The sequence below is a fragment of the Suncus etruscus genome, chromosome 4 (genome assembly GCF_024139225.1).
Source record: "Suncus etruscus isolate mSunEtr1 chromosome 4, mSunEtr1.pri.cur, whole genome shotgun sequence".
Classification (NCBI taxonomy): Eukaryota; Metazoa; Chordata; class Mammalia; order Eulipotyphla; family Soricidae; genus Suncus; species Suncus etruscus.
In genome coordinates, this window is record NC_064851.1 from 47659618 (window position 1) to 47682897 (window position 23280).

Here is a 23280-nt window from a genome sequence, read left to right on the forward strand (position 1 = left end):
TATTTCCTGATTGTTTAATTCTGATTATTATTTTTTTTTTGTGGGTTTTGGGTCACACCTGGCAGTGCTCAGGGGTTATTCCTGACTCCATGCTCAGAAATCGCTCCTGGCAGGCTCAAGGGACCATATGGGATGCCAGGATTCGAACCAGAACCACCGTCCTTCTGTGCCTAAGGCAAACGCATTACTGCTGTGCTATCTCTCGGGCCCCAATTCTGATTATTTTTTAATGAGGGCATCTAAGATGCTATAGCTTATTCATGTTTGTATTTATTTATTATAGAACATCATCAATTGTAACATCATCTCCCTTGTAAAGGTATGTGATTTATACATATACTACATACATCGGAATTGTTAGAATTTTGCAACTTGGAAATTCTTCTACCTTGGTAAAAAATGAAATTCTTGGAATTAGTTGAGAGATAACATACTTGAGAGAGAATATAATGGTATCATTTTGTCCTATTGTATTTGCTCTAAAGAAATAGAGTGATGGGCTTATATATATATATATATATATATAATATATATCTGTAGGAAAAACTCATATTTGAATTCTATTGCTGCTTTTAGTTTTGTCCCATGTTGTAACATATTAAGACTGATGATGCTAAACTTAGTTAACTAGTTTTAAAGTTATCAAGACAACTTTTTTAAAAATATGAGAAAATATTCTCTGATTTTTAGTCTATAGACAGAGGAGAAACTATTGAGTTAGGAACATGACATATGGTACAGCTTGGGTCCTCTGGGATTTAGTTTTTCAATAAAAATATTTGTTCAATTTAAGTTTATAGTGTACTCAGATCCTAGCTCAGCTATTCTTTAGTTGGACAGTATTGAGCACGTACTTAACACCTTTGAACTGTAGATTTTTTGGGGGGGGGCACACCCCGTGACATTCAGGGATTACTCCTGGCTATGCACTCAGAAATCACTCCTGGCTTGGGGGACCATATGGCATGCCAGGGACTGAACTCAGGTCCATCCTGGGTCAGCTGCGTGCAAGGCAAATGCCCTACTGCAGTGCTATTGCTCTGGCCCTGAACTTTAGATACTTAATGTGTTATTAAAAAGAAGTAAACTAAGCATTGTTTCAAATACATTCAGCGCTCAGGATCACTGGTTAAAGCAAACTATTTGAAAAATCATTGAGTATTACAAAGATATATATATATATATATATATATATATATATATATATATATATATATATAATTTTTGATTTTTGGGTCACACCCGGCAGCGCTCAGGGGTTACTTCTGATTCTACGCTCAGAAATCGCTCCTGGCAGGCTCACGGGATCATATGGGATGCTGGGATTTGAACCACTGTCCTTGTGCATGAAATGAAAGGCAAACGCCTTCCCTCCATGCTATCTTTCCGGCCCCACAAAGATATTTTTAAATAAATTATTTAATTGAATCATTATGAGATACACAGTTACAAAGTTCTTTATGATTGAGTTTCAGTCATACAATGTACAACACCCTTCACATTTCCCAATGTCCCCAATTTCCCTCCTTCCCTCCCCCTGCCCTCTCTTCAGCCTGTCTCTGTGGCAGATATATTATTTCTCTCCTTTCATTTCTCTTTCTATCTCCCTCTCTCTATTACCTTTGAACACTACAACAAAGCTATTCTGACTGCATTTGTGGAAGTCAGAAAAAGATGCTGCTTGAGAATGGATTCAGACTGTTACTACATGTCTTAGAGAATAGATAATGCTTTTTTATGAACACAGAGATGTTCTGTTCTGAATGTCAAAAACCCTCACTACTAGCCTAACTCACTCCCACCTCTGAACACTATGCTAATTACCCCAAATTCAACAGTGCATATGTCCATTGTGCTGACCACTCTGGAAGGTCTAGCAGTGGTCCTCAAACTATGGCCCTCGGGCCACATATTGTAATTGTATCTGTTTTGTTTCTTCATTGCAAAATAAGATATATGCAGTGTGCATAAGAATTCGTTCATAAGTTTTGTTTTTACTATAGTCAGACCCTCCAATGGTCTGAGGGACAGTGAACTGGCCCCCTGTTTAAAAAGTTTGAGGACCCCTGGTGGAACTGCAGTACTGAATCAGGTATGAGGTATCATTTTATGGATCTGGACTGTATTTGGGGAATAGTGGAAGACTGAGTCTTATCAAAAGAGGTCAACTAACAGTGGGAGAAAAATTTCCCAGAAGAATATAGGCCATTATCAACATAAGGAGGATAATAGAACAGGCCAAGAAATACTATTTTCTTGTCCATAAGTTAGGCTGACAATAATCATATTCACTATTAGTTATTTATACTGCTCAGTTTTTACTGGGTATGCATATTCCTTTTATGCCAAGTGATCAATTGTTGCATTAATTATTAATTACAGGCATAGTGTGGTGGTGGATGGATGGAGAGGCCGAGTAGGCCAATGGTCTAAGACTCTAAAGGTTCAGGATAATGGCAAAGAAATGATCCACAGGCAGTCAGTTGAAGTTTCAGGAGACATTCAGTTTTATTTACAAGGCCCTAACTGCCATGTGAATATTCCTCACATGGCCTGTAAACTAAGCAGTCTTTCTGTACCCTCTGCTTCCATCCCGTGCCTGCTGCGTCTTCCTTCCTGAGTATGTCTGCTGCATGCTATATCCCTCTCTACCTGCTGCGTCTTCCTTCCTGAGTCTGTCTTCTGTGCCTCTCTCACCCTCTCCCCCAGTTTACTCTAATTACCAACCACAGACCCCTCCCAGATGTGGGAGGGTCTCACAATCCAGGTAAGATTAGCATTTGGCTTTGGGGAGGGGTAACACCTAGTTCCTTGTTTTTTTTTTTTTAAAAATAAAATAAAAGAGAGAAGGTTAGCTTTTATTTTCCTGACCTCTAATCTCAGACCAAAGACATACAGTGGATCTAACAATCCCAGAACTATTTAGAAGGACATAAATTGCACACATATATCTTTTGAATATTTTATGTATATTTTCTTTAACGGCTGTAACTCTCTCTATATTCTTCTACCATGATGTTTCTATCCACTTTTCATCTTGTCTTTTCTTGGTAAGCTGTTCAATAAGGATTGTTGGTGGAACTGTCCCTCAGTTTAATGCCTATGATTGAACTATGTCATGGAAATTGCAGGTCTTGTTCCTATTGCCTCCAGATGCACCAATAACGCTTCATGGCATTGATCCTTCTTTGCATAGACACATTAAAATAGGAAAACACTATACCTACAGATAAGTTCTTATCTAATAAATCTCAGTACAATATACCTTACACCCTGAACATTGATAGCCCTGGCACAGGCCTCAGAAGAATGGGAATCCTCCATTCACAACAGAACCAGGCAAGCTATCTACGAAACATCCAAGGTCTTTTATAGCAACAGCTGGAAGCAGTCCTCTACCAGGAAAGACACTACCAAGGGTCTGACATCGACCTCCTAAAAAGAGACTTCCGTTTACACTGAGAAGAAGAGGAAGCAGTCCTCTACCAGGAAAGACACTACCAAGGGTCTGACATTGACCTCCTAAAAAGAGACTTCCGTTTACACTGAGAAGACTTGACAACAACAATGACCTGCTCTACAGGACATGGTTCTCTCTAGTGCCCCTTAAGTGTGAGGTGAAACGAGAGGATGCTCTGCACCATCCTGACTGCAATATGGGATATGCAGACTCCAGGACCTTTAATACAGAAACATGATACCAACAACAGAGACTATGTGAGGAATGAAGGTGTATTGCCACTACAGACGATGACTTGAATTGGACAAACTAGTTTGCCTGGAGCCTAGAGTCAGTCCTGTGCCGGGAAACTTCAGGGGTAGGGTCTCCTTGTATTTAGACCATAATTTTTCTTTCCATGTCCCTTATATTTTGGTGGGCCTATGCAAACAAATGCCACTCTAACACCATTTTTTACTATTTTCCCTTGACTCCAATCCTTAAGAAAAACAACCCACTAAAACTTTTGAGGTTAACTTAAACTAGTAAGCATGTGCATGGAACTAGATAAATGTACTTTGCCCTCAATGTTTAAGGAGTTACATAAGTCTAATCTCTTTGGATTATATTGTGTGCTGCTAAGAAATAGTATGTAATACAACTGGGAATTTGAGGGACAAATTAATTGTATTGTACATGGGTTCAGTTTTGTTTTTCTTAATTTTCTTTGGTTGAAAGATCAAGGCTGGGATATCATCGTTGGGACTACCGAGAATTCTGCTTATGGGTGATTGGGCTTCCACTGTAACTTTACCATGTCCTCTTTCTTTGCATCTTTGTTGTCATAATTAAAATTAAAAAAAAAATAAAATAAAAGAGAGAAGGTTATCTTTTATTTTCCTGACCTCTGCCTTTGGCCAAAGGTGGGAACCCTAAATTCCCAAAGCAACAAAGTTTTAAGTGTATAATTAAAATATCAGCCTTTTCCATAAACAGAACTTTTCTGCAAATATACTTGTCGTTTAAAATTCTTAATGCTACTTAACCAAGCACTTTCATACTGGAACATCCTTAGTTCCTTTCCATAATTTTCCCTAAACTTTACAATAACATTTCTGCAAAAACTACAGTTTGAAAACAGGCTGCTACATAAATGCACAACATAAAACATCATAGTAATTGGGATATATTAATTAGGAAAACTATAAAACACATTTAAACCAGCAAGACAATGACACAACTAGGATTAAGCGATAACCTGAAACAGTTTAAATGCAGGAGGCTTTATATATCAGCTTCTTCATGGGCTTTGCTGGGCTTCTGTTTTCTCTCCTTTTTCTTTTTTAATTTTCCATCACCATTACCCTATTGTCCAGATGCGAATAAGCTGTGGGTGACTCCCCAGGATATGTGGGCTGGCCACAAGGCTTTAGCTCTGAAACCCCAAGTCCACAGGCAGTCCCAGGCTGGAGCCCACTTGCCTGCCTGCAGGGAGGGAGCATTCTGGAGCATTCCTCTATTGGAGGAAGTGATCGGTTGCCTCTCGCTGCTGCTGCCACCTGGGAATTAGAGCAGTTAAGGTCGTCTTAGCCTGAAAATCCGTTAGTTCCAAAGTCAAAATCCATGTCAGGGGCTGTTGGTCTCATTCAGATAACAGTTCATCATCAATAAAGCCCTTTCTTTCTGGCCTTTCTCCAATCAGTGACCACCAGATGATGTAATTATAAATTCTATATCTTCAAATTTGTGGTTATCTTCAATTTTATATCTTCAAATTTGTGATTATAAATTTTATGTTTTCAAATTTTATATCTTCAACTGTTGTTTGTATTCTTATCACTAAAATCTTTGATGTTAATTATTAATGGATTTTAATGTGTGTGTGTGTGTGTGTGTGTGTGTGTATGTGTGTATGTGATCATAGGGCTTACCAAATATATGGAACAACCCATATATTGTTTGGTAGAGTTGGTAGGCACTGACTTTGATAAGTAGCAAAGAAAATAAAGGTTAGCTTCTAAATATTCCACAACCCAGTTAGCCATACTGCTTGAAAACATGACTAGTATCTCTAAATGATTCCAAAGATGCCATCTGGAAGGAATATAGTTCTCTATCAAAGACAAGGATAGGAGAACAATTTCGAGGGTTAAGGGAAGGAAGTCCAAGAAAAGAATAAATATTCTAAATATTGGAAATGGTGAGACAGGGACTCACAAAGTCCTATATTTCTAAATGGGGCCATAGAACAATAAAGCTAGTGAATCCATTTGGGAGATGAGAAACATTGTTACTCTTCAACACTGCTCCAGTTAGCTCCTCCATAAAGTTGGGAAGGTCAAGGAAAGGGTAATAAAGTGATTAAGTCCTTTTCTCACCTCCTTCAAAATTCAGAAGACACTGCAGGGATCAGAAATATTGTACAGTGTATAATAGGGCACCTCCCTTATATATAAACAACCTGGGTTTGATCCCTGGCGTCCCATGTGGTGGTCCCCTGTGCCCATCAGGAATAATTATGAAATGCAGAGCCAGAAGTAAGTCCTAAGTACTCCAACAAACCAAACCAAACCAAACAAAAATTCAGTCCAGTGGACTCTAGGAACCATCATCTCCTGCTCCCATTTCTGAAAAGTGAAACATTCTATGAAGATTCCTAGGATAAGTTCAGAGCCTGGTTGAGATGGAGCAGAGACAGAGTTTATAGAAGAGCTACCATAAAGTTCCAGAGAATATATAAATGGACAAAGCTCTTATTCTGGTCCCCATTCATCTTTATTCCTCTGCCTCTCTCTGCCTCATTCAATTACATTTACATTCATGGAGTTGCCTCTTCCCAAATCTTTAAAATAGGTGCTTGTGACTTCTACGTCAAACAGCTCTTTTAGTAAGTGTTTTAACTCCAGAAAAGTTTAAACAAGGAAGACCCATTCAAAACTGTAGGTTGGGATTTGAAGGATTTTTTTCAAACTGTTATGATGCCAATGTTATGATACATTCTGTCTCTGGAGCTCTTTCTTAGATCATCCAGCAGGCTGCCTGCGTGACTTCTACCAAGTTATCCTTCTCTATTATCTCTCATATGTAAAATTCTCAGGGATAGTTGTTAGGGTTCCCAGTGGTTCCTCGATTTGACTCATGTATGAAGTATCTGATGGCTATACTATTGTGGCTGTCACCTAGAATTAAGAATAGCTGGGGAACCTCAGTGTTAATTCTATGGAATTAAATAAATTTTCTTAATGTTTGATACTTTTATTTTCTTGGAGACATTAATTTTATGAGGAAAAACCCAGAGACCTCCAAACAGTTCATGTTACTTAATTTGGGTTCCAGTTAGACTTTAGTACTGTTAGAATTACCTTCAATGAATGTCAACAGAGTTCCCAGGTCATAACCTCAGACTAGGTTCTTCTGTTTCTTCTAGAACCACTTACCAAGTCCCCTTGTCCACTTTTAGTTCTTTTGAAAGGTTTAATTTTGGTCTTCTCTTACAGATGACACAGCTAATTCTGAAAAACATGGAATCTAGGTAAGCGCTTTCTTTGAAAAAAGTACTAAGCAGCATGGTTTTCCTGCTGGTCTGGCAACCAGCAGGAGTGACAAGGGGATGGGGAAAGGGTTCATATTGTTGCTATCTCAAGGAATGATGAAAGTATGAGAAAAGGTCATGGAGATTACAGAGGAGAACATAGCATTCTGGGTCATGCTAACTTTGCAAACTGATAAGCATACGTGAAGGTCAAAGAACTGGTATTAGTGCACATTGCATTAGAAAAAAACCTTAACTCACTTTGAACATATAAGAAACTCCAGTAGTTGGCCTGTGACCAAGACCATCCCTTTGTTATTATGACTTTCAGCTCTTGTCAGAATAAATGCTCCAATTTAGTGGTAGAAGTGCACCCCCTATCAGTATCTTTCTTTATTCCATGTTTTTATCACCCTATTACCATACCCTCCTGGGAGCTGGCTTTTCTGCAGGTGATATTCATTAAATGTGAATATCGGATACTTTTCCTTCCTTGGAGGTAGAAAGGGGTTCTTTTATTCTAACTTACAGTTTCTTTGTTATTCTGGTTGAACCCATCTAATTGGGCAGGATGAAGGATATCACATTTCAATTGTAAAGACTCCAGAAGCTGCATGTGTGAGGTACCTTTGTAAGTAGGTTATGGACTGTCTTGAGAAAGCATTCTTTTTATGACAGCCATCCTGTTGTGAGTCATTTTTAACAAGTTTATTAGAGTTAAGAGAGATCCTGAGAACCTTCCTCCAAATGAATTAGGAAACTGTATTTTGGCGGTGGGTTTCTTTATTGCAGCAGTGCCATTGTTTCCAGTTGTATATCGCTGACATCAGCTGCTAGTGGTATGGCCTCCTTTCTGTACTCTGGGCAGCCGAGCAGAGTGTTCACAAGATTCCTTTTGTGTACTTCCTTTTCAAGCTGTCAGCAAGCATAAAAGCAACGCAGAATTTATTTCTTTACTTTCAGGCAGAAAGGACTTATTCTGAACATTTCCTCTGGGGTAGCTCTCTTTCCCTGGCCTCTGTACTCCATGTATTCAGCTTCCAAGGTGAGTTTGTGTGCAACCAAGTCGTCATCATAGTCTTTTTCTTCTCCTCCCCTCCTCTTCTTCCTCTTCTACCTCCTACTTATTCTCCTCCTCCACTTCCTCCTCCTTCCTTCCTTGCTTCTCTCCTTCCTTCTTTTTTCCCCTCCCCTCCTCTCCCCTTCCCTCCCTTTCCTCCTCCTCCTCCTCCTCCTCCTCCTCCTCCTCCTCCTCCTCCTCCTCCTCCTCCTTCTTCTTCTTCTTCTTCTTCTTCTTCTTCCTCCTCCTCCTCCTCCTTCTTCTTCTTCTTCTTCCTCCTCCTTCTTTTCTTCGCCCTTGATAGGAATCCTTTGCCGGCTTTGCCAGCTCTTTTTTTTTTTTTTTGGCTTTGGGTTTTGGGTCACAGTCGGCAGTGCTCAGGAGCTACTCCTGACTCTATGGTCAGAAATTGTCCTCGGCAGGTTCGGGGTACCATATGGGATATTGGGATTTGAACCATTGTCCTTCAGCATGCAAGGCAAACACCCTACTGCTGTGCTATCGCTCCGGCCCCATGCCAGCTCTTTTCTGCTACCAAAGAGTATGCTACCATCCAGTTGGGGATACCTAGGACCTCAGGATGCTGCTTATCAAAGCAAACCCTGGGAAGAAGTGAGTATTCCAGACAAGAGGAATTTCCCTGAGCCAACTCATCTATATTCAGTGGTGCTCAGTCTAAGTATTAACTCCTAAATGTGTATATTCCCACTCACTGTCTTCTAGACCAAGAGATGAAAACTAAAATCTGAGAAAGTTGTCTCTGACAGAGAAAGCAGGCTCTAGGTTCTTAGAAGTTATTCTTCTTTTTTCTGTTCTAGGCTTTTGTATGCACATTTTCGAAGGCTCTGCAGGTAGAATATAAAGCCAAAGGAATAATTATCCAGGTAATTATCTTGGGTATCGAAAATGTGTGTTTCCATGGAGCCTGGGTCATGGCCTGCTATCAGAGTTTCTATGCTAATCCTGGTGGTGATTAACTGTGCCTCAAATAATTATACCTGCTACTTCCCTCTCATAGTACCCTGAGTACTGAAGGATAAAATGCAGAGAGTGAATAATTGCTCAGAAATGCTATTGATTCTCTTGCTACTTAGTGTTGCATTAGGAAAAAAGTTGGAAATGGATTTTTTCCAAAAGGATTTGGTAGGCTTTTCTTAGTGTGACCTGGTCTTCTCCAATTAATTGCTACTTTGTTATGAGAAATTAGCCAATGACAACCTTATGAATCGAGTGATCCTGACAGTGACCATTATTTAACAATGAAGATTATTTTGAGTTAAAAGCAATCTGAAAGGCAGAGAAAGAGCTTTAGTCCTTTTCTCAGTTGTTTGCTCTTTTACTCAGTAAAGAAACGATCATTTCTCTTCTTCTGAAACAGGAGAGGTTTGGCCATCATTGAGTTGCAGATCTATAAGCAGCCAGCCCTCCCACCCAGAGAAGCTCAACTTTTCCACCCTCAATGTAAAATGTGGGGCATTCTCACTGCCACTTGAAGTTTTTACTTTACTTTTTCTTAGACCACTTGCTAAGTTCTATCAGTGTCTTGTATATCTTACATATTAACTCTTTATTTAAGGGTAGTTGGTGAGTAATTCCTCCCATTCTGTAGGTAGTCTTTGTATCTTAGTCATCACTGTTTCCTTTGAGGTGCAGAAGTTTTCCAGATTTTTGCGGAGGAGGCACATCCAGCGGGGCTCAGGGGTTACTCCTGGTTCTGCGCTCAGAAATCACTCCTGGCAGGCATGGGGGACCATATGGGATGCTTGAGATCTAACCTGGGTCAGTCAAGTGCAAGGCAAATGCCCTACCCATTGAGCTATTATTATGGCCTGCATTTCAGTTTAATATAATATAGTCCCATTTATTTATTTTTTTTATCTTTGCTTCCACTTGCTTGACTAGTGGTGTTTTAATCCTTGAAGATGCCTTTAGCTTCAATATCAGAGAGTTGTCTACCTACATTTTCCTTTATGTATTTCTTTTTTTTTTCCTTTATGTATTTCTTATTGTTTCAGATCTGGTATTAAGGTCGTTAATTCTTTTTTTTTTTTTTTTTTTGGTTTTTGGGCCACACCCGGCAGTGTTCAGAGGTTACTCCTGGCTGTCTGCTCAGAAATAGCTCCTGGCAGGCACAGGGGACCATATGGGACACCGGGATTCAAACCAACCACCTTTGGTCCTGGATCGGCTGCTTGCAAGGCAAACACCCTCCGGGCCCTGTTAATTCATTTTAATTTGACCTTTGTGCATGGTCTTAAGGAGAGTTCAGGGTTTTTTTTTTTTTTTTTTTTGCATGTAGTTGATTAGTTTTCCCATTCTCTTGCTGAAGAGGCTTTATTTACTTCACTTTGTATTTATTGAACCTTTATTAAAGATTAATTGATCTTTGGGGCCATTCTCAGAATATTCAAATCTATTCTATTGAGCTGAGAGTCTGTCTTTATTCCAATACTATGCTGTTTTAATGACTACTGCTTTATGGTACAGTTTAAAATTGGGGAAAGTGATGCCTCCCATCATCTTTTCCCCAAGGATTTCTTTGGCTATTCATGGACATTGATTGTTCCAAATAAATTTTAAGAGTGTTTGATCTTATTTTCATTTTAATTAAGTCTCTCACGTGCTTAGGAATTAACCAGTTACAAGATGCAGCTTATTTAGTAAGCATATGAGCAAACTATACAAATTTTGCAAATAGAATTATTTACCTTGCCAGAGTGAGTGTTTAAAACAACACACAGGTGTCTGAGGGAATGAGCACACTCAGATCATGTTTGCCACACATTGAGAATGGAAATGCAGAGCACTGAGTAAAGTGAAACCTGAAGTCAGGAGTCAAACAACAAAACAACATAACATTATTACATCTCAAGTATTACATAGGATTTTTTAAATTTGAAATTCCAGTTCTGGATGTTGTGTATTTCATTTGAAAATTCTCTCTGACTTTGTTTCTCACACATATAAACACATAGTTTAGAGCAAGTCGAATTCACATTTTCACATTTTAGTTTGGAAGCAGGATACTTCTGCTGCTACAATATGCTTTGTAGTTTCTTTTTTCTTTTCTTTCTGTTGTGCAAAAAACAAAAACAAAACAAAACAGAACAAAAAACCAATCCAACCACACATTATTCCTGGAGAAATCTGACACCATGTTTTCACCTATAGTTTTACCACATGGTAGCTTGCAAAGAAGCTCTCTTATTCTTTTTTTCTATTTTTATTTGGGGAGGTGCTGTGCTCAGGACTGTGTTTGGGAGAGATTATTTCTGGGGTTCAGGAATGCAGTTCCAGAGGGAGGATGTCAAGCATTTTAACTCCTGTTTTATCTTCTGTCCCTCTTTCTTTCATCAATAGGGATCTCCTCAATTGTGCTTACAGGTCTGAGGCTCATCCCCAATGATATAAGCCTGTCACAAGCATGACAGTAAACCAATGAACCTGTGTGTATTTGAGTCACCTGTTGTTGCATGGCAAAGTCTTCACTTGAGTTAGTGACAAAGTTAATTAGAAAGTTCCTTTTCTAATTTCCAGCTCTGTACTATTTTTGTCTTCGTCACTGTTCAATTATCATTTAGTATACTCAGATAGGAGAAACACAGTTGGCAGAATAGGGTATGATCAAGTGGGTTTTAATTTCTCATGGATTGGTAGATTGCTCCCATAGGTTGGTTTATATTTTCCATTATAGGTGCTGACCCCGTATGCCATTTCAACCCCAATGACAAAGAACCTAAATACCAACATGATAACAAAGACAGCTGATGAGTTTGTTAAAGAATCACTGAATTATGTCACATTTGGAGATGAAGCCTGTGGATGCCTCGCCCATGAAATCTTGGTAATGAATATTTATCTTTTTTTTCTGGAACTGAGCAATGCAGTATCCCTGGCAGGATCTAGTTTGCTCTTCTGTGACATCGAAACACAACCATTCTCCTCCATAGCAAACACAGTGATAACAGTGAGTTTGCCAATGAGTGACCAAATGCAGTTTGGTCCATGTTTGACCAAAAGGCAGCCAGGACAATGAGAAAAAGAAGTAGATAACTGAGTGCTCAGCCCAGAGATAAATCTCAAGTTGGCATGCTTTATGCTTGTCTACTTGAGCTTTCCATTTAGGAATAAAGGGCTCCCAGATTACTTGGGAAGGAAAAGCTCAGACAGAAAGCTTTCCTGTAGGGCAGCTATCTTCTTTGACCTGCTATCCTAGTAAATATTTCACAACCTGCTCTCTAAATAAAACAGGTTGTAGACTTGGCGATTTCATTAGTGTGTAAATATTCCTTAAAGATGATTTCAAACTTCTGGCATGTGTTAAGGTACACAAACTTAGAATGAAAGTTCTTGCTAGCAAGTACAGGTTTGTTCTAGTTTACAATAAATTCTATCAGATACAGAGTAAGGTCAGATGGCATTCATCATAAGGGATTCTCATCATTCCTGGGCAGTACATAAAGTGTTGATGTGACAGTTAGTGTAACATGAAAACATGAAAGTAAGCAACCCAGGCTTCTTTCTTCTCTCGTCTCTCCTTTATCCTCCTTCTTTCTTTCCCTGCCTCCATTCCTTTATCCACCCCTCCCCACTTTCTCTTTCTAGAAGAACTCATGAGCTATTACACTGTGTCCTCCCAAAACAAAAAGCTACTTCCTAAAATTTACAAAGGTAGACAAGTGACACCAAATTTGTCCTAATTGATTACTTTCTATTTTCACTGTATAACCCCAGCAACAGAAAGGTACTAATTAATATACTACAAAGTAAACATGTTTAATAAATTAGTTCCTTTCTTCTCTGTTGGTGATTAGTTTTTGTTTTTCTGCTTATCACCAGTTGCATCGTAGAATGGACAATTTTAATGCAATGCCTAAAGAATTTACACTTATTTAAATCCAATAATATGAAGTAGCCATTGGGAGATATACTCTTTGTCTATTATTTAGAGAAAAATGTTCAGTCCTCTGACAACTTCCTTCTTCCTGTTGCTGTCGCTGAACTCAATCGAGGAAGAGTTTTACTGACCCCTTAGTATAGGGGAGATGGTTCTCATTGATTGTTGCTCACTGCTGATATGTGACTATTTAGAATGAGAATGAACACCCTTTCTGTCTTGACTCCCCAGCTGCTTATTTTTTTCGGACCTGATACAGATTCCTAAATCACTATTACCTTATCTTTTGACACAGGTACAGTCCATGTTGATTTCAGGAGACTGTCTAGCCTTCAACCCTATATTAGCACTGATATAGACAGAAAACTAAATCTTAGCATCTACCTGACCATGCAGAGATAACATTTCTTGGTTTCGATGTAGAAGAGTAGGGTGCAATAACCCCTCCTTACGACCACTTTTATTTATCACACATACTTACCCTTTAGCCCAATACTCCTTAGCATTCCAGCTTAAGTCTAGATGATACATATCAGACATACACACCAAGACACATTTGCCACTTTCTCTCTCCTATTACTCCCTGGACCTCACTTTAATAGAACTTTGATATAAAAACCATAATGAATTTCTGTACTGAGAAAAAAAAATTCATACTAAAAAAAACGAGAGGTTGTTAGAATGGCCCCAAGGTTTTAAGTGACTGGTTTGGAATCTGAGAGAACCTTATTTCCTGAAAAAATGTCAGAAAAGTAAACTTTAGCAACTAATGAAAAGATTTGCATACTTTGCTTCAGTGGTCACCAACAATACTTTGGAAGATGATGAGTAGGAAATAGAAATTTGTTTGTTTGGGTGCTCTACCCAGTAGTATTCAGGGATTACTCATGACTGTGCTCAGGAATTACTCCTGATGTTGCTCAGAGGACCATAGGGGATGCTGGGGATGGAGCTCAGGTTGGCCTATGCAAGGAAAGTTCCCTACCCAGCCCCAAGAAATAGAAATTTTCATTGTCACTCTTTTATCCCATTCATTCCTCCTGTCTTTTCTATTCAAGGCAAACTTTCTTAGTATGATACCAACTTGGGTCTTCTACAGCAGCTCATTCCAGAAGTTTCTCTTGACAAACCATGTAGAGTACCTCAAGAAGAACAGCAACATTAGATAGTCAGGTGAGCTGGGACCCCCCCCACCTACTCCTGCCTCTTGCCCATCACCTGTTCTATTGGGAACACAAGACCCACAAGCAGACCTGTGATTCTACTCCTGGAATGGAAGATGATCTCAAATTCAATTGGTTGCCATTTTATTTAAGTCTAGGAATCTTTGGGGAGGTTGTGGTTTGCAATCATGCATGGTGCATTGGGATGATAGGGCTCCTGGAGTATGAGAAGAGGATGTGGGTAAAAGTGAAACAATTCCTAGAATTGTTAGAAATATGGGGGTGCAAAAATTCCTCTGAGTCTCTGAAGGTTGGGAGCAATAATACCCAGTAGATTACTATTGTAGCAATGTAAAGAGTGTCTGATGTCTGAAATTACTGAGACTGCTTTAATTTGGAGAACTAAACTTCCTATTGGGATTCTTAGAGTCTTAAGGACCTAGCAGGGGTCTCAAACTCGTGGCCCTCGGGCCGCAAATGGCCCTCCACACAACATTTTGTGGCCCTGCCCTAGAGGAATCTTTTTTTGTTTTGTTTTGTTTTAGTTGTTTGGGTCACACCCCCCAATGTTCCAGGCTTACTACTGACTTTGCACTCAAGGATCACCCCGACTTTGCCTTCTGCGGACCGCAGGTAAATTGAGTTTGAGACCCCTGTCAGCTGTCTAGTAGGATGTGGAACAACAACCGCATAAGGCTAGCATCTAAGGATCTACATTCTCTAATGAAGAACCAGCTTTATCTATTTCATCTATGCTTGGGGTCCTCTGTAAGACTGTGCTTATTAAAATTCTAAAATGTAGTGGCAAACTGAATATAGGTGTTGCATGTGGCCAACCTGTACTCTATTTTCCAGCCTCCTCTATGGTTCTCTGAGCAACACCAGGAGTGGTTCTTGTGTGCAGAGTAAGGAGTAGCCCCTGAACACTACTGGGCATAGCACCCAACGAAACAAATTTCTATTTCCTACTCATTATCTTCCAAACTATTTTTGGTGACCACTGAAAAAAAGTATGCAAATCTTTTCATTAGTTGCTAAAGTTTAATTTTCTGACAATTTTTTTAGCAAACAAGGTTTTGTCATACAGGTGTTGCTTTCAATAATTTAAAACTTACACATTATAAAACAATGTTACTTCAGTCCTTAAAAAGGTATAAGAAGCATATGTACCTTAAGTAGTTAAAAAATAAGCACTACTTTTTTCTAGAGAGACAGCTCAGTAGACTGCTTGTAGGAGGTCATTGTTTGATTGCTGCATGCATGGTCCCTTGATCTCCACAGGGAGTGATCCCTGAGCACAGAAATAGTGGTAGACTCCAAGCACCTGAAGGTTTGACCCCCAAACCAACTAAAAAATAAAATAGAAACACTTATTATCCAGTAGTTGATAACTATAGAAATGGTTTCTGGCTCTTGGAAAACTACTAATTTTCAACTTTTGAGCACTTTCAGGAGGGAGCATCAGTTGGTGCTTTATTTCAACTGGCACTGGGCAAGAGTTCCAAGAGTTCACATGGTTTTACATCAATGGTAGTGATTGGGTAGCCCTCATTTTCTCTGAGATCACTGTTGGCATTTATTGTGTAGACAAAAATTTTTGTGTTACTGCTCCAATTATTCTTGGGAGTCCTTCAGCTTTCATTAATTTTTTTTTTGTTTTTTTGTTTTTGGGCCACACCTGGCGGTGCTCAGGGGTTACTCCTGGCTGTCTGCTCAGAAATAGCTCCTGGCAGGCACGGGGGACCATATGGGACACCGGGATTCGAACCAACCACCTTTGGTCCTGGATCGTCTGCTTGCAAGGCAAACGCCGCTGTGCTATCTCTCTGGGCCCAGCTTTCATTAATTTAGCATTGCTTATCTATCATGTAACTACTCAAACACTGTGTAAAATTTCACCTTCTAATATGTAAAAGAATGGCTTTTATGATGATCAATTGTAATCTTTGATTTTGAAGATTGTTTCACTCTGTAGAAACACATTTGAAATAAAAAAAATTTCCCCTGACATAGAGTGATGAGTGCAGTTGGAGAGATGACTACACTGAAAACTATCATAACAATGTGAATGAATGAGGGAAGTAGAAAGCCTGTCTCGAGTACAGGTGTGGGGGGGTAGGAAGGAGGGAGATCTAGGAAATTGGTGGTGGGAATGTTGCACTGGTGAAGGGCGGTGTTCTTTACATGACTGTAATCATACAACTATAATCATATTGGTAATTACGGTGTTTAAATAAAGATAATTATAAAAAATTTCAAAAATATCTGAAGCACATTTACTGAGTAGAACATTAAAAAGTTGATAATCTTGGAAAGTGTGAATTGATATTGATACCTATTAATAAAACATGCCCTGGAGATGTCTGGGAAAAGCTTTCCATTAAAATTATTTTATTTTGGCTAACCTTTGCAAAAGCTGGCTCCCTGTGTGTGACACCAGGCGGGGAAAATCCGCGAAAGTACACCGGCCTAGTGGGGCTCAGCTGTGAAAGACTGTGAGTGTGACCTGTCTATGTCTGTCTACTGTCCTCTTGCGTGAAACTCTTGCGAGTGGGGCAAAAAGAGCCTCCAGAAACCTCGCTCGCCCAGACGCCATTTTCAGGGAGGGACTTCAGAGCATAAAAACCGGCTAACCTTTGCAAAAGCTGGCTTCCTGTGTGTGACACCAGGCGGGGAAAATCCGCGAAAGTACACCGGCCCAGTGGGGCTCAGCTGTGAAAGACTGTGAGTGTGACCTGTCTATGTCTGTCTACTGTCCTCTTGCGTGAAACTCTTGCGAGTGGGGCAAAAAGAGCCTCCAGAAACCTCGCTCGCCCAGACGCCATTTTCAGGGAGGGACTTCAGAGCATAAAAACCGGCTAACCTTTGCAAAAGCTGGCTCCCTGTGTGTGACACCAGGCGGGGAAAATCCGCAAAAGTACACCGGCCCAGTGGGGCTCAGCTGTGAAAGACTGTGAGTGTGACCTGTCTATGTCTGTCTACTGTCCTCTTGCGTGAAACTCTTGCGAGTGGGGCAAAAAGAGGCTCAGAGGAGAACGGCCGCTCCGCTTCGCTACGAGGCCGTGCACTCTTTCTAAGGAAAGAACTCCATTGCAACAAGAAGGAAAAATCACACTAAGAACGGCGCTATATCACAGAAGCAAACATTTCTCTCTGGACTGTCTTCTCTGTTGCATGCTCGGGCCTAAGATTTGTCCCAGTGTGAGGCTTCATCCACGGAGGACTCCCCTCCCTTAGAGGCAAGTCAGCCCATCCAGAAAGGGAGGAGCCAGAGGAGTGTGCTGCCTACATCATATAGACAATGAATACCACTACAACACGTAGAAAAACCCACAATACAAGTGTGACAATGGGGAAACAACGCAGGCCAGCATCAGACATAGAGAATGAAGATGACAATTCTGAGGACCAGATAATGACTGAACAACTAATCAACCTCTCAGATAAGGACTTTAGACTAGCAATATGGAAGGTGCTCAACAGACTCCAAGAAACCATGGATCGAGTTGAACAGAACACTAATAAGAACCAAGAAAATATGAAGGCAGAAATGACAAAACTCCAAACTGAAATAACATGTCAACTAACAGGACTGAAAAAGTCAGTAAACGAAGTGAATGACAAAATGGATAAGCTCTGGGACAGGGTATCAGAAGCTGAGAATAGACTTGGTGCTGTGGAAGATGAGATACATAACAATTCCATACAGCAGGAGAGATTGGACAAAAAACTTAAAGCAAATGAGCAGACAATGGAAAAATTAGTCAAAGAATGGGAACAGACGAAAATAGAAGTCTATGATAAGATCAACAGAAACAACTTAAGAATCATTGGAGTCCCAGAGACCCAGGAAGAAAATTTCCAGGAAGAATCAATGGTCAAGAACATCATTAAAGAGAAACTTCCAGAGCTAAAGAATATATGTGATCAAATCCTGCATGCCCGAAGAGTACCAACCAAAAGAGACCCCAGAAAAACCACCCCAAGACACATCCTAGTCACAATGACAAATCCCACAGATAGAGACAGAATTCTGAAAACAGCAAGATCAAAAGGGGAAATCATGTTCAAGCAAGCTTCCCTGAGATTTACAGCAGACCTGTCACCAGAAACGCTCAATGCCAGAAAGCAGTGGTGGGATATTGTGACAAGACTGAATGAAATGAATGCTTCACCCAGAATACTATACCCAGCAAAACTCACTTTCCGGTTTGATGGAAGAATACATGGTTTCACAGACAAAAAACAGCTCAGAAACTTCACAGACACAAAACCAGTCTTAAGAGAAAAACTGAAAGACCTAATCTAAGACAAGACTACCCAAAAGACACACCAAATTTTGAAATAAAGATGGCGTTAAATCCCAGGACAATTCTTTCTCTCAACATCAATGGACTAAATGCACCAGTTAAGAGACACAGAGTGGCTAAATGGATCAAAAAACTCAATCCAACCTTCTGCTGCCTACAAGAAACGCACCTGAATAGTCAGAACAAACATAGACTCAAAATAAAAGGCTGGAGAAAAGTTATCCAAGCAAACAACACCGATAAAAAAGCTGGAGTGGCCATACTAATATCAGATAATGCAAACTTTATACTCAGGAAGGTTGTAAGGGACAAAGACGGACATTTTATATTAATCAAGGGGTACGTAGAGCAGGAAGAATTCACTCTCCTAAACATATATGCACCGAATGAGGGGCCAGCAAAATATTTAATACAACTGTTGACAAATCTGAAAAATAATATCAACAACAACACAATAATTGTGGGGGACCTTAACACGGCTTTGTCAACACTGGACAGGTCAACCAGACTGAAACCCAACAAGAATATACTAGACCTGAGGAGAGAAATGGAAGAAAGAGGCCTAGTGGATATATATAGGACACTCCATCCCCAGAAACCTGGATACACATTCTTCTCCAATGTACATGGGACATTCTCCAGGATAGACTACATGCTGGCACATAAAACATACCTCCATAAGATCAAGAGGATAGAAATTTTGCAGACTACCTTCGCTGACCACAAGGCTCTGAAATTATTTGTGAACTCCAAAGGGACTCAGAAGAAACACTTTAACACCTGGAAGTTAAACAGCCTCATGCTCAATAACCAGTGGGTCCGAGATGAAATCAAGGAGGAAATAAAAAGGTTCCTGGAAACAAATGACAATAAAGACACAAACTCTCAGAACTTATGGGACACAGCAAAAGCAGTACTGAGAGGAAAATTTATAGCTTTGCAAGCACACATCAGGAAGGAAGAAGGAGCTTACCTGAGTAGCTTAATGACACAGCTAATAGAACTAGAAAATGCTCAACAAAAGGACCCAAGAATAGGAAGACAGAAGGAAATAACAAAGCTGAGAGCAGAAATCAACGAAGTGGAAACTCAAAAAACAATCCGAAAGATCAACGAAAGCAGAAGTTGGTTCTTTGAAAAAATAAACAAGATTGATAGACCACTGGCAAACCTAACAAAGAAAGAGAGAGAGAGAAACTTGATAACTCGTATCAGGAATGAAAAAGGAGAGATCACTACTGATATGACAGAGATTCAAAGGGTAATCAGAAACTACTTTGAAAAACTCTACGCCACTAAAAATGAGAACCTGGAAGAAATGGATAAATTCTTGGACTCTTATAATCTTCCACGGTTGAAGGAAGAGGATGTAGCATATCTAAACACCCCCATCACCATTGATGAAATTAAAACAGTAATCAAATGTCTGCCGAAAAACAAAAGCCCAGGTCCAGATGGATTCACTAATGAATTCTATCAAACTTTCCAAGAGGAACTACTGCCAATCTTGGCAAGACTCTTTCATGAAATTGAACAAACAGAAACACTTCCAAATAGCTTTTATGAAGCCAACATCACCTTGATACCTAAACCAGACAGAGACGCTACCAAAAAAGAAAATTACAGACCAATATCACTGATGAATGCAGATGCAAAGATCCTCAACAAAATCCTGGCAAATAGGATTCAATGCCTCGTTAAGAAGATCATCCACTACGATCAAGTAGGTTTCATCCCAGGAATGCAAGGCTTTTTTAACATCCGTAAATCTATCAACATAATACACAACATCAATAACAAGAAAAATAAAAACCACATGATCATATCAATAGATGCAGAGAAAGCATTTGATAAGGTCCAACACCCATTCTTGATCAAAACTCTCAGCAAGATGGGAATGGAGGGAACCTTTCTCAATATAGTGAAGGCCATCTACCACAAGCCAGTGGCAAATATTATCCTCAATGGAGAAAAACTGAAAGCCTTCCCTCTAAATTCTGGCACAAGACAAGGCTGTCCTCTCTCACCACTCCTATTCAACATAGCACTGGAAGTACTTGCTATAGCGATTAGGCAAGAAAAGGATATCAAGGGAATCCAGATAGGAAAGGAAGAAGTCAAGCTCTCACTGTTTGCAGATGACATGATACTCTACTTAGAAAACCCTAAAGACTCTATCAAAAAGCTTCTAGAAACAATAGACTCATATAGCAAGGTGGCAGGCTACAAAATTAACACACAAAAATCAATGGCCTTTCTATATACCAATAGTAATAAGGATGAAATGGACATTAAGAAAACAACCCCATTCACAATAGTACCACACAAACTCAAATATCTTGGAATCAACTTGACTAAATATGTGAAGGACCTATACAAAGAAAACTATAAAACTCTGCTCCAAGAAATAAGAGAGGAAACACGGAAATGGAAACACATACCCTGCTCATGGATTGGCAGGATTAACATCATCAAAATGTCAATACTCCCCAAGGCATTATACAGATTTAATGCCATCCCTCTAAAGATACCCATGACATTCTTCAAAGAAGTGGATCAGACACTTTTGAAATTCATTTGGAACAATAAACACCCTCGAATAGCTAAAGCAATCATTGGGAAAAAGAATATGGGAGGAATTACTTTTCCCAACTTTAAACTGTACTACAAAGCAACAATTATCAAAACAGCATGGTATTGGAATAAGGATAGGTCCTCAGATCAGTGGAATAGGCTTGAATACTCAGAAAATGTTCCCCAGAGATACAACCATCTAATTTTTGATAAAGGAGCAGGAAATCCTAAATGGAGCAGGGAAAGCCTCTTCAACAAGTGGTGTTGGCACAATTGGATAGCCACTTGCAAAAAATTAAACTTAGACCCCCAGCTAACATCATGTACAAAGGTAAAATCCAAATGGATTAAAGACCTCGATATCAGCCCCAAAACCATAAGATATATAGAACAGCACATAGGCAAAACACTCCAGGACATTACAGGCATCTTCAAGGAGGAAACTGCACTCTCCAAGCAAGTGAAAACAGAGATTAACAGATGGGAATATATTAAGTTGAGAAGCTTCTGCACCTCAAAGGAAATAGTGCCCAGGATACAAGAGCCACCCACTGAGTGGGAGAAACTATTCACCCAATACCCATCAGATAAGGGGCTAATCTCCAAAATATACAAGGCACTGACAGAACTTTACAAGAAAAAAACATCTAACCCCATCAAAAAATGGGGAGAAGAAATGAACAGACACTTTGACAAAGAAGAAATACGCATGGCCAAAAGACACATGAAAAAATGTTCCACATCACTAATCATCAGGGAGATGCAAATCAAAACAACGATGAGATACCACCTCACACCCCAGAGAATGGCACACATCACAAAGAATGAGAATAAACAGTGTTGGCGGGGATGTGGAGAGAAAGGAACTCTTATCCACTGCTGGTGGGAATGCTGTCTAGTTCAACCTTTATGGAAAGCGATATGGAGATTCCTCCAAAAACTGGAAATCGAGCTCCCATACGATCCAGCTATACCACTCCTAGGAATATACCCTAGGAACACAAAAATACAATACAAAAACCCCTTCCTTACACCTATATTCATTGCAGCTCTATTTACCATAGCAAGACTCTGGAAACAACCAAGATGCCCTTCAACAGACGAATGGCTAAAGAAACTGTGGTACATATACACAATGGAATATTATGCAGCTGTCAGGAGAGATGAAGTCATGAAATTTTCCTATACATGGATGTACATGGAATCTATTATGCTGAGTGAAATAAGTCAGAGAGAGAGAGAAAAACGCAGAATGGTCTCACTCATCTATGGGTTTTAAGAAAAATGAAAGACACCCTTGTAATAATAATTTTCAGACACAAAAGAGAAAAGAGCTGGAAGTTCCAGCTTACCTCAGGAAGCTCACCACAAAGAGTGATGAGTTTAGTTAGAGAAATAACTACATTTTGAACTGTCCTAATATTGAGAATGTATGAGGGAAATGTAGAGCCTGTTTAGGGTACAGGCGGGGGTTGGTGGGGGAGGAGGGAGATTTGGGACTTGGGTGATGGGAATGTTGCACTGGTGATGGGTGGTGTTCCTTTTATGACTGAAACCCAAACACAATCATGTATGTAATCAAGGTGTTTAAATAAAAAAAAATTATTTTATTTTGAAAATAAAATTATTGTATTTTGAACAATGTCGTACCGTAATGTTAAAGATATATTTCATATATAGAGTATTCTAGTACCACACTCACCATCATATGTTCACTTCCCTCCATGGCTTTCCTGGCATTCCATCTACCCCAACCTTTTTACTTAACCTTTCCCCCTCCTGCACTCCTCAGTGGTAAGCTTACTTCTGTTCTCTTTTTTAGCTTTTGCGCCACATCTGGCATTGTTTAGGACTTACTCCTCAGTCTGTGATCATTAATTTTTTCTGTCAGTACTCAGGTGACCATATAGAATTCTGGGGGTCCAACCTGGATTGGTCACATGCAAGACAAGTACTTTACCTGCTCCAGCCCCCAAATCACTTTTATAGATTAACTTCTGGTCTTTGGTCAGTTTTCTTTGGCCTTTGGAAATTTGTAGTTTCCTAATACATAGCTCCAGAGATGAGGGCGATGATTTTGTGTTTGTGCCTCTTTTTTTGACAACTTCATTCAGCATGGTACCCTTCAGATCAACCCATATAGTAACAAATTGCAGGATTTTGCCTTTTCCTTATGGACATGTAGGATTCTATGGTGTATATGTACCATAGCTTCTTTATTCAGGTATTATTCAGTTCTGTTCTGGGACACTAGGATTTTTTTTCTCCAGATATGGCTATTGTGAATAGTGCTACAATGAAAATC

The 23280-nt window shown here is 39.6% G+C and overlaps 1 protein-coding gene across 1 annotated transcript in view; it reads left to right on the plus strand.

Moving 5' to 3' along the window:
* HSD17B3 (hydroxysteroid 17-beta dehydrogenase 3) overlaps positions 1–14097 on the plus strand; it is a 41225-nt gene extending 27128 nt beyond the window's left edge. The window contains exons 6-11 of the mRNA XM_049772286.1: positions 284–319; positions 6937–6971; positions 7935–8016; positions 8850–8915; positions 11726–11875; positions 13987–14097. Of these exons, the coding sequence (XP_049628243.1) occupies positions 284–319; positions 6937–6971; positions 7935–8016; positions 8850–8915; positions 11726–11875; positions 13987–14097 (480 nt within the window). The remainder of the gene's footprint in view (positions 1–283; positions 320–6936; positions 6972–7934; positions 8017–8849; positions 8916–11725; positions 11876–13986) is intronic.
* The last annotated feature ends 9183 nt before the right edge of the window (positions 14098–23280 follow it).